This window comes from Carcharhinus amblyrhynchos, chromosome 9 (assembly GCF_965287045.1).
Source record: "Carcharhinus amblyrhynchos chromosome 9, sCarAmb.v2.hapA, whole genome shotgun sequence".
In the NCBI taxonomy this organism is placed as follows: domain Eukaryota; kingdom Metazoa; phylum Chordata; class Chondrichthyes; order Carcharhiniformes; family Carcharhinidae; genus Carcharhinus; species Carcharhinus amblyrhynchos.
Genome location: NC_137332.1, coordinates 67,062,975 through 67,075,962, shown reverse-complemented (window position 1 = coordinate 67,075,962; position 12,988 = coordinate 67,062,975). Strand labels below are relative to the sequence as shown.

General features: G+C 44.4%; 1 protein-coding gene across 1 annotated transcript in view; it reads left to right on the top strand.

Moving 5' to 3' along the window:
* Positions 1–905: 905 nt before the first annotated feature.
* The window catches only part of LOC145348576 (regulator of G-protein signaling 21-like), a 34,211-nt gene continuing 22,128 nt past the window's right edge, over positions 906–12,988 (top strand). Inside the window, exon 1 of the mRNA XM_080196765.1 lies at positions 906–1,146. Coding sequence (XP_080052891.1) covers positions 906–1,146 — 241 coding nt within the window. The remainder of the gene's footprint in view (positions 1,147–12,988) is intronic.

Genomic DNA, 12,988 nt, shown 5'->3' with positions numbered 1-12,988 from the left:
CTTTTGTCACCAAGTTATCTTGAAACACAAGTACCAGTTACTCTGCTGTTCCTTACACAGGTAAAAGACAACTTGTCTGCTAACTCAGTGGAATCCAGTCAGGCATTCAAAAGAATATTCAGGCCAAGTTATTGAGTGTACTTAAGACAGAGATAGGTTCTTGATTGGTAAGGGGATCAAAGGTTACAGGGAAAAGGCAGCATAATGGGGTTGAGAAACATATCAGCCATGATCAAATGGTGAAGCAGACTCGATGGACCAAATGGCCTAATTCTGCTCTTATATCTTATGGTCATATGGTCTATCTTCAAAGGGGAACAATTATATAATTGGCAAGTGTTTCAGGGAAGAAGGGAAGCACTGTCCATTTCGCAGCCTGTGTTAGTTGGCAGACTAGAAGCAAGCATGCAGAGTACTTTGGTGGAGACAGTTGAAAGCCATATCCTCACTGAACCAAGAAGAGACATTCCCCAGAAAAAAACTACTCAATTATATAGAGTGTAGTAACTATAATCTGGCCTTTCCTTATAGATCTATTGGATTGGATGTTGTTTGGGCAAAGGGAATCCCTGAAAGGGTCTGGATACTGCAGATGTACTTTGGATCAGAAGGGTAATTCCAACTTAAACTGTGTGGGTGTGTTTAATAATCTTGTACATAACAGTCTTAGATTATTTTGGTCCAGTTTCTGTATTGTAATAAATGATCTTTAATAAGTCTTATACAATGACTGAGCTGGTTATTGTTTTCAATGGGTATCACACTTGGCCCTTGCACTGTTCCTAGACAAATCTATACACCGCCACAAGCCAGTGTTTCCAATTTGGGACATCCTCACACTTAACATCAGCCGGGTTCATGACAATGTGGGCTGCAGAAGATGCTGTGATTAGCTGGAGAAGAACATGTCGATCTCGAAGAAGAATCAATACAATGCAACAGGACAGAGAGCAGCCCCCAGAGCTCTCTGGCTGTGGAGGCCTCAACAAGAGGTGAACAGAAGGGATGAGACCAGGAGGTCAAACAGACTGAAACTGAGACGGCAATGGGATCAGATAACTTTGCTGCCAATGCCAGAGGCCTGGTACACTCCTGGTTGCAGTGAAGCACAAATCAAGTTCAATGACCCCTCCACAAGTGGTCAAGGTCAGTCAATGCACCTTCGAATCCAGATCCTCCAAAATTAATCATTAGGCTGACATACTTCTCAATTCACCGCCCTCCTCCTTCTCTCACCTAAGAACAATCTCTACCACAACTTATATGTCACTATCGTCTCCAGAAGGCATTTGATAAGGTCACTTCTAAGAGACTGCTAGCTCAAATTGAAGTTCAAGGAATTGAAAGCAAATTATTGACCTGGTTAAGAAATTGACTGAGTGGCAGGAAACAGGGAATAATGAGCATGAATTCTAATTGGCAGGAAGTGATGAATTGTGGTCTCACAAGTGTTGGAGCTTTAAATATTCATTGTATTTCATTAACAACTTAAATGATGCAATGGAAAGTCATGCACCTAAATTAGTGAATAAAACCAAGCAGCATTGTAAACAGTATAGACAAAGGCATAAATTATAAAATGATTTCAATAGTTTAAGTGAATGCGTAAACAGTGGCAAGTAGATTTCAGTGCAGGCAAATGTAAGGTCATCGACTTTGAACGTAAAAAAGATAGAACAAGGTATTTTCTAAATAATAGAAAGCTTGCGGGTGAAAGTGACAAAAATGAAACAATGGAAACTGAAATAAAAACTGCCAAAAATACTCAGCAGATCTGACAGCATCCATAGAAAGAGAAAGCGAGTTAACAGGTGGGACTTTCTGGTGCTGCCAGTGAAGCTCTCGTGGGAGGGGGCCTCTAGAATTGACCATGCACACAGCCTCGAGCGGGGGAGGGATGAGGTCCACATGGGGTGTAGGGACATTCACAGTGCTGGGTTCAGGGAGGAGGACAGGAATATCCATAACAATCACTATGGGTTCCAGGGACACTGAGGGAGACTGGAGAATGACCAGATAGAGCTTTCCCTACACATTGTGAGGGTTCAGGATGATCTGAGGGATGTGAACAGTGATGGGGGAAGTAGGAATGCAGCACCACCATGTTGAGATCCTGAATCAATGACACAGTTTAAAATGAAACTAGAAAGAAAACCACACCATTAGGATGTGTGGGGCAGTGTGGGAGGAGTCCTTGACTGGATTCTGGGACCCTTTCAGGGGGCAACCTTACACTTGTTAAAATTTCAACACAGAGCTGAGAAAACCCATGAAGAATTAATTAAAAAGTTAGAGTTGGAACCAGTAACTTATTTTTACGCAATACCACACTAAGCATTGGGCCCACGTTATAGTTTCTTTCACTTAACCAGCAGAGAAATGTGAGAAGGGAAGACACAGGCAACCATTAAGGAGGCACAGCGGCTGGGTATCTGCAAGAAGCTCTCTCAAACCCTGCAAACTGCATTGCCCATTCAACATGGGTCACAGGGCACAAAGCAACACATCAATCATCCTGTTTAGAGATGAATGTGAGACAGTGCCACGCATAGCTGTGTTGTCAAGAGATGTGGTGACTCATACCTGCCACATTATGTACGAGGAGCGGAATGCCACCCTCGGCCAGTGCCCCTGTCATCACTGCTACACTCAATTTCTATTTAAGTGACTCATTCCAGCGATCCACAGCGGACCAATGCAGCATTTCCCAGACTCAACATATAAATGCGTAAAGGAGGTGATGGATTTCCTCCACAGTAAGACTCATAATTAAATAGATTTCACAGTGGATGAAGCTAGCCAGGCTGCTAGATTTCTAAGGTTTGCAGCGATCTTAGGCTTCCCTAGAATGCAGGGTGTAATTGATTGCATGCATGTCATTTTAAGAGCCCTCTGGCAGCAGCCCTTGATCTTTATTATCAAGAGAACATTCCACTCCATGAATGTTCAGCTACTCTGCAATCATCAGAAGTAGATCGGTGGCACGGTGGCCACAAAGCTCAAAGCTCCAGGGACCAAGGTTCGAATCCCAGCTCGGACCACTGTCTGTGTGGAGTCTGCATGTTCTCCCTGTGTCTGCGTGGGTTTCGTCCAGGTGCTCCAGTTTCCTTCCAGAGTCTGAAAGACATGCTGGTTAGATGCATTGGCCATGCTAAATCCTCTCTCTGTGTAGCTGAACTGGCACGGGAGTATGGCGTCTAAGGGATTTTCACAGTAACTTCATTGCAGTATTAACATAAACCTACTTGCAACACTAATAAATAAAACTTAAACTTAAAACTTATGCATGTACCCTGTGAGATCCATGGTTTGTCCACCCTAACATTCCCAGGTGCCACAGTTACCTGAAGGGCTGCCGCACTTACAAGGTTGGCTGCTGGGTGACAAGGAGTACCCACTGAAGAGACAGCTCATGACACCTATGTGCCCTAGATACAATGCTGTGCACTCTGTGACAACATCCATCATTTCACAAACCATTAGCATACTGAAGATGTGCTTCTGTTATTTGGACAGTTCAGGTTGAGCCTTGCAGTACTCTCCAGAGGCTGTCCCATATCATGGTGGTGTGTTGCATTCTGCACAACACGATACTTTAAAGGGGAGATCACTTGCCACAGGCAGACGTAAAGGAGGTTAAAATTTCCTCGGATGAGGAGGGCTTGGAAGGGCAAGGATTTGATAAGGGTGAGGGTGCTCCTCTTCCAATGTGAGGATTCCATCACAGCAGCACAAACGAATAGCCACAATGTTCCAGCAGGAGTAGGGTCCAGGCAAGGGGTCCGAGTGCATTTTTCTCATCTGGTAATCAGAAAGGCCCTTCCAAGCAATGGCAACACCAGCAAAATCAGCATTCAGCCTTGGACTTGTAACCCTCAGCGATCACAAACCCCTCATTCTTGGAAAGGTCAGCAGCCAAAGTTCCATATCGTCAGTGTGAGAGGTGATGCACACCTTGCATCAACTGCACAGTCTGCAGTCATTGCCACATGAAGGACGTATAAGATGATGAATGGGATGGATAGGATAGAGGTGGAGATACTCTTCCCGCTCAGAAAGGATAGTAGGACTAAGGGGCACAGCCTCAAGATAAAGGGGGGGCAGTTTAGAACGGAGTTGAGGAGGAACTTCTTCACTCAAAGGGTGGTGAATCTCTGGAATTCTCTGCCCGTTGAAGTGGTGGAGGCTACCTCGCTAAATATTTTTAAGACGCGGGTTGATAGGTTTTTGATAGGCAAGGGGATTAAGGGTTATGGGGAGAGGGTGGGAATGTGGAACTGAGCCACGACAGATCAGCCATGATCTTATTGAATGGCGGGGCAGGCTCGAAGGGCTAGATGGCCTACTCCTGCTCCTATTTCTTATGTTCTTATGTTCTTATGAAACACTTTGAATGGCCACAGAAGCTGACCCATTGCTGTAAAAACCACAAAGGCTCCATTTCTTTTCGTGCTCATAACACAGTTCAGCATTGAAGGTACAGCATTAGATTTAACACTCCAAGAGACATGAGCACACGTCAGTTTATGGCGTGTTTCAAAGCTTAAATGATTGAATCACAACATTGCAGTCACTTTCAGGATAAGGCTTGACATTTGTAAGGGAAAGTACCAAACGTGAGTCTGCTTAACATCACATAAACATGAGGCTTGCAAGGGAAGCAATCTACTTGGGCCATACTTACACTTACAATAAGAGATCACATAGAATCACATGAAGAGGCATTCACATGATGAGAGTATTATTGTGAACTCAAAATATATTTACCAAAGTGCATGATATGCACAGTGAGTGAAAACTCATGCCTCATTGTGCTCTTAATATTTCTTATTTTTTTCTTACCCCGCCACTATGTCTGGGTGCTTTCCTGACATCCACAGCAGAGATAGAAGCAGCCTGCTCACTGTCATGCCATGTTGTCTACAATGATCTTGGCAGGCATCATCTGGAGGGTCAAGTTTTGGAGGGTCCCACCCTGCTTTGGTTCTCCTGCCATGGGGCAGGTGTACCCTTCTTGGTCTGCGAAGTTGGAACTGTCGGGGTCACAGGCAGATGGGCTAGGATCAGCTGGACACTTTTGAGTAGAGGTAGATGCAGGGAGGATGTTCCCAATGGCGGGTGTGTCCAGAACCAAGGGTCACAGTCTGAGGACTCAGGGTAGACCATTTAGGATGGAGGTGAGGAAACATTTCTTCACCCAAAGAGTGGCGAGCCTGTGGAGTTCATTACCACAGGTAGTAGTTGATGCCAAAACGTTGAATGTATTCAAGAGGCAGCTGGATATAGCACTTGGGGCAAATGGAATCAAAAGTTATGGGGAGAAAGCAGGATTAGGCTATTGAGTTGGACAATCAGCCATGATTGTAATGAATGCTCGAAGAGCCAAATGGCCTCCTCCTGCTCCTATCTTCTATGTTTCTATGAGCCTCTTGTTGACACTGAGGTGTTCAGCAGACAGTCATCCTCCCTTTATGAGCCCAAGATGCCTGCCTGACTCCTTGAGGAGCAAGGGAACTTAAAGGAAGGTGCCACAACCCTTCTTGCCAAGCCAAGGGCCAAGCACAAATCTGGCAGAACCTGCTGGACCAAGGTTGCCAAGGCATCATTTCCAAGGTGAATGTGAGACACTTGCATGTCAGAGACACGGCATCAGACAGATTGTAGATGGACTCCCCTATCCTTCGCTCTAATCTATTGACTGTCTCACATGAAACTACCCGATTTTCTGCCACCTATTTATGTATCTCCAGTATGCGCAAGATGGCTGTTTCTGGAGGCACATCATCAGGCTCAAACTCAGCCGGCGCTTGTTCTCCTGCAGTTCCCCAAATGCCAGATTCCTGGGCTGCCACTGCCTCCAACTGCTGTGAGGAAGTGTCTGTGAGGTATTCCCCGGAATGTGCCTCTGAATCTAACCTAGATCTAGCACTCACCAAGGTCTGTCTGTCTGTCTGGATGGTGGAGTGCGCAGGTGAACACAGTGATGGACAAATTGCAACCTCGACTGAGCTCGGCAGGAGCTGATGGGCTGCTTGGAGCTCTCCCTGGACCTGCTTGTTTGTGCCCTTAAAAGAGAGAAGATAGATTAACTTCAAGAGCAGGCAGAATAAAAGATTGCATGTCATTCACTGCAAATGTCAGGAAGTGATCCACTCATGGAAGGAAAACTCATTTGTACTGGGCTGCTGGGAGAGGTTGGACTCACCTTCACCACAGGAGCAATCCCTGCCCTCTCCTCCAACGCAGCAGCATCCTCCTCGAGGGGAATGAGCTCCTGAATCATCATAGAGTTCCACAGTGCAGAAGAAGATCATTCAGCCCATCAAGTTTGCACTGAGCACAATCCTACCCAGGCCCTATCCCCATAGCCCCTGCATTTACTTTAACTAGTCCCTCCGACACTAAGTGGCAATTTAGCATGGTCAATGCTAACCCACACATCTTTGGATGTGAGAGGAAACCGGAGCACCCGGAGAAAACACACGCACACACGGGAAGAATGCATCTAACCCGCACAGACAGTGACCCAAGCCGGGAATCGAACCCGGGTCCCTGAGACAGCAATGCTAACCACTGTGCCACCGTGTTGCCCTGTGTGTTGGCTGTCCCAGCTCTAGTCTGGAATCTCACCCTCTTGATGCGGGTAAGTGAATGTGATGAGAAGGGATGGAGAAGAGGTTGGGAAGCATGCATTCCTGCCATGTGTGCTGAACCCTCCCCAAGGAGGGCTGAGGATGGAGTTTGTGCAGAATGATAGATGAGATGCTGGTGATGTTAAGGAGTAGATGAGACAATCAGTGCTGATGAATTGTCCATTAGGACTATGTGATCTCCCTGAACAGTGTAACCCTTTGAGTGCATGATATCAATCTGAGAGTATGGCTTTAGAGTGAGAAGGTTAACTTATCCTGGCAGAGTAAATTAGATTATTCATCTTCTTCCTACACTGCAGGACATTCATTTTTAAGATCCTGGTAGCAGAGAACTCTGCTGCGAGCCCCTCTCCCAGTCCAGCGAGGTGAGGTTGGTTGACCTCATGGTTCTATCACTTGAGAAGAGAACATCATGACATTTGCAAATGGCTTTGAGGTGAGCACCCACCCCCCCCCACCGCACCCTCCCCTCCACCACTCCCCCCTCACCAAGGAGTCTTGGCTGAATCTGGAGGCACATGGCTTCTTTCTCCCAGGAGGCCATCTCAGGAAATGTGAACCACCCAGTTGAGTTGCAGAAAGTTAATATGTGCATTGAGGTGATATTTAAATATGGCGCCAATCCTGTAGGGTAACGCGGGGAGGGAGAATCAGTGCCTGTACCACCATGCCATTTGGTGAGGAGCTCGCCAATGCATAGTTCATGAAATTCTGATTGGGCGTGAGAACCCACCCTGCCACCCAGCAGGAAACCTGGTGCTTATCCTGCCCAACAGTGCATCTAATCCCCAGAACAGAAAATTTGAGTCCACATCCCAGGCCACTAGCCTTTCATCCAAACAAAAGCCATTAACCAGAAACAGTAATTCGTGTTTCTCTTTCGCACAGATGCTGCCAGAGCTACTGGGTATTTCCAGCATTTTCTGTTTTATTTCAGAGGTCCAAGGACACTTGCAGATATTGGTATATAAACTATTAAAATGCCAAGAATAGGTACAAGAACAACAACTTTCACTTACTTAAAGTCTTCAAGCCCAATCAAATGGTCTAAAGCAGTTCACAGAAACAATGCAAAGCAAAATTTGCCATTGATCCACATAAGGGGGGGTGTTTTCTCTTTTTAGGGGGAATGGTTGATAGGGTGGAGTTCTGTGTGGGGGGGTGGGGATATTGGGAGTGGGGCGCAGGGAGAGGAGGTTCCATGGGCTGTTCCTTTTTTTCTTTTAAATCTTTAAAAACTGGGACTCCCTTCAAAGGCCTTAGTTGCTGGTGATTCATTTGGAACCCACATCACCAGCATGACCTTGTGGACCTGCCCCTTCACCTTTGTTTCAAAGTGGCAAATAACCTGTTGGGAAAATCCGTCAGCACAGCCAATGGATGGGGGGGGGGGGGGTGTTGGGGAGCGGCGGGGTAATGGGCAGCTGGCTTTTTCCCATCTGAACTAACACTTAATTTTTAAAAATTGGAAAATTCCGCCCAAGGTGATTTCAGGACAGATGACCATACGCTTAGATAACTTTTCAAGGTATGTCTTAAAAGAAGGAAGAGAGATAGAGGAGATGGAGAGGTATGGGGAGGGGATTCCAGAGTTTAGTGCAAAGGCAGCTGAAGATACAACTGCCAAAGATGGAGTGATTAAAATCAGACACAATCAAGATGCCAGAATTAGAGGAACACAGATATCTTGGAGGTTTATGGGCTGGGGGAGATTACAAAGACAGAGAACGATAAGGTCATGGAGGGTTTTGAAAACAAGCATGAGAATACTAAAACGCTTCACCAGGAACCAATGTGGGTCAGTGAGCTCAGGAATGTTGAGTAAACAGGACTAGGGGGGAGGAAGGACACACAGGCAACAGAGTTTTTGATTACTTGACATTTATGGAGGGTAAAACGTTGGAGGCTCGCCAGGCATGTGCTGAATGAATCAAGTTTAGTGACGACAAAGACATGGAGGAGGCTTTCAGTAACAGATGATCTGGAATGAGGCAGAGTCTGGTGATGAAATGGGGATGGAAATAGAAGTCTTAATGATGACATAGATATATAATCAAATGCTCATCTTGGGGTCAAATATGATACAAAAGTTGCCAACTGGCTGGCCCTGCCTCAGAATGCTGCCATGGAGAGATGTCGTCAGTAAATGAGCGATCATGGCTGTAATTTTTTGACCTCACCAAATGAGTCACCAGCAACTTAGGCTTTTGGAGGGAGTCCCAATTTTTAAAGAATTAAAATTAAAAAAGGAACAATCCATGGAACCTCCCCTCCCTACCGACCATTTCCATCCCACTCCCCCTACAGAACTCCACCCCTCCATCACCTTCTGGGATTCTCCTGTCCTGGTCACCATGAATGGAGATTCAGCTGAGTGCCTAATTCTCTATTCTCGCTGGCAGCGATAGCAGGGATGTGTGAGACCAGAGAATTCCAGCCAATGGCTTTGCTCTTTCGAATAATTATTTAGAGAATATTTCCACTCATCTACTACTCGATGTCTGACAAACAGCCTAACCATTTAACAATAGCGAAAGAGTTGGGAGAGGTGTTGGTGATGTAAAGTTGGGTGTCATTAGCATATATGTATAAAATAAAATATTAAAATATATTATGAAATTAATGCTATCCTGACGGATGTTGTCAAGGGACAGCATGTAGATGCAAATTAGGAGGAGCCCAAGGTCACTGCCTCAGCAAGCAATGAACAGATCCTAGGGGATAACAGAGGTAACTGTGTGGGGACAGGAAGAGAAGCCATTGCAAGTGATTCTATGGCTATGATTAGATAGATAAGAATGGAGCCAGGCAAATACAATCCCACCCAGCAGTGGAGAGGCTTTGGAAGAAGATGTTGTAGTTAACTGTGTCATAAGCTGCAACCAGTTCAAAAAAGATGAAGAGTGATAATTTACCTTTCTCACAGTGATTTAGGATGTCATTTATGACTTTGATAAGTAGAGGAGGCATTTTGATAGCAAACTGGCACCTGTAGCACCCAAACTATAGGTGCTAATGTTCGATGTTAACCTTTGAAAAGTATTGAAATCTTACACCATCTCATAACTGGAATCAATGCTGTTTCATTGTTTGGGTAACAGGAAATTTTTTAAAGTCAATTAAGGCAGGTTGTAGAGTCAACATGATCAACATTTAGAAAACCTTCTCTTGCCTTGTACCCAATCTATTTGGAAGCTGTTCTGTTCTTATCTGGGATGAATCTGATACGGTTAGAATGTTTATCTCTACCTTCTCGAAGAGTGAGTGCCAAACAACAATACTTTTTCGTGACATCACTAATGTATGTGAGGCGGAAGCCAAACTTAGCCATTAGGATAGGAGAGGTTTGGCAGGTGTGGGAAGGATGGGGGTCTCTGCCTCTTTATTATGACACTGTTACAGATTTATTCTGTGACTTCCAATTTGTGCCATGCCTCCACCCATGGTCGATGTGTGTTCAGTTGAAACTACTTACTGCATTTCCTTCATAAGCAATTTGTGAAATGACAATGTTCATCATCTGTTGTAAGGCTAACAGTTTGTTTCCTCTCCATCTTGCACTCCTTGGCACAGAATGCTCTTTGTCTAACAAGTTATCTGCTGCTTTACAGAATCTGATTGCTATAAAGCATCTTTATAGCTTGCTTGCACAAACCAATTATGTGGCAAGTTCCTACAAAATTGTGTAACAGGCAGCATTATATGTTCAATCAATCCAGATTCTGATTTTTCCAGAAATCTGGTAATATACCCAGATATTTGGTGGCATCGACGCTCTTTCACATTGAGTTCATAGATCAGTAGTGGGCAACCTACAACGCACACGCAGCCCACCTGGGTTCTGAATGCAGCCCACAAGACATTTTGTTGGCCGTTGCCATGCACAGGGTTGCCACTTTCTGCTAATTTCTTTAATGAAGTTTTTATCCCCCGAGGTGCATGCTGATTACATTCAAGATTAACTGTGAGAGCTGTGCATTCCCTTGCACCCAAAACTTAAGTATTTCTTTTGCTTTTACCATTTGAAGTTGATGACAGTTCTATTAATGTATAAATAATGAAGCATTTTCTGTAACTCCTTATGAAATATTCAACATATATTTAGTGTTATTTTATTTTTGATGTCACAAGTAGGCTTACATTAACAATGCATTGAATTTACTGTGAAAATGCCCTAGTTGCCACACTCTGGCGTGTACTTGGGTACATTGAGGGAGAATTTAGCATGGCAAATCAACCAGCCAGCATGTCTTTTTGACCGTGGGATGAAACCGGACCACCTGGAGGAAACCCACATGGGGAGAATGTGCAGAATCTGCACAAACAGTGACTCAAGCCAAGAATCAAATCCAAGTCTCTGGTTAATCATTGTGCCATCATGCCGCCAAGCCTGGTTTCAATCTTGCAATGAAGGAGGGCCACTCATGTGGCCCACTCACTAGCCTCAGTGGCCCATCACTGTTAGAGGGCAATGAGTTCAGCACTGCATCTTGTTCCACTGTTAATTTAATGAGTGCAGTCATAATCACACCAATTCACTGATTTGAGTTGCAAATGCACACGACCAAGATGATGCAGGTCTTTTAATACAAATGGAAACATTATTTTCATATGTAATTCTCAAGCCAAAAAATCAAAACTTTTCCTGGCGCACTGAACCATATTTCCTTCGAGCTGAATTGATTGAGAATGCCACTAAACATTTGAATTCTGCTTACTGGAAAGCTGCTTATTTTCATAATATACACAGCAGTGTTTCCAAATTAACCTGAACTCTTCGTTAGTTTGCAAAGGGCATGAACCTTGAATCCAAATAGTGCACTTCCTTTCTGAGATATCATGCACAAAGATGCCATTTCATTGGATGCTTGATTACTTTCCAGCGTAGTTTTTTTTTAAATCAGCAGCTTATCCAATCCATACCTACCAAATTCCTCCTATCCCAATGACTAGGTTTGGCTTCCACCTCGCATAGGTCAATGATGTCATGGAAACGCACTGTTATTTGGCACTTGGATGGAAGGGTTAAAATGGAGAGGCGTCACTCTTTGTGAAGGGACACATAAACATCCTAGCTGCATCAGAATCATCCCAGGTGAGAACAGAACAGCTTGCAAATAGGTTGGGTCCAAGGCAAGAGAAGATTTTGTAAGTGTTGACCATGTTGATTCCGCAATCTGCTTTAATTGGCTTTTAAAAGTTTCCTATTGCCTGAACAATGAAACATCATTGATTCTAGTTAAGAGACGGTGTAAGATTTTGTGAATGTCAATGCTTTTCAAAGATTAACATGTATAATGTGATGTTTTACATGCAGAGATTGAAAGTATCTGGACCTCTATGGATTTTGCAAAATGCTTAAAGTATCATCCAGATTTGTATGATCCTTAAATCAATGCTTTAAACCTTGGGATCTCCGCGATTCTTGTTTCCACCAAATGCCTCAGGGTTAGAAGAGGGATTTTCCATAATATGTAACTTGATCTTAATCTGCAGAACTCCTTTTACTTTTTCCATTTGCTTCATGTGTGCATAATATAAGCTACATCCCAACACCATCAGAGTTTCAAAGGAGTACAACTTAGAAAACTTTTTACTGATTTTTACCTTTATTTCTCTGTGTCCAGCCTTATTTTTTACCATAACCACTTACCCTGGCTAGAATTCTGCGGTGTTAGTCATTCTCAGTTACTTTGTGTAAATGGACATTTGTCGCATGGCGCAGAGAGTGAGGGTGGCCACTCTGCAAATTTTCCAGCCCCACCCATGATGATGCCTGCCGTTGGCAAGACCGGAATGTCCCAGTCTAAGTGTTGGCAGTCTGTGCCACCCATGTTACTTAGAGCTGAGCCTAATTACTCAATTGTTGGCCTCACAAATACTCCCATCAGTGTCAAAGTCATATTGATAACATTGTTAAGGTTTAATGGCACTTACATTGTTAAACATGTGATGTGTATTTATACACCTATAAATAGGATAGCTGGGGTGGCATTGTGGCACAGTGGTTAGCACTGCTGCCTCACAGCGCCAGGGACCCGGGTTCAATTCTCGGCTTGGGTAACTGTCTGCATGGAGACTGCATGTTCTCCCCATGTCTGCATGGATTTCTTCCAGTGCTCTGCTTTCCTCCCACAGTCCAAAAGACGTATTGGTTAGGTGCATTGGCCATGCTAAATTCTCCCTCAGTGTACCCGAACAGGCGCCGGAGCATGGAGACTAGGGGGTTTTCACAGTACTTTCATTGCAATGTTAATATAAGCCTACTTGTGACACTAATAAATAAAATGTTAAATGGGATAACTGGGGCACTGGGCAAAGGATGGGAGTCGTGC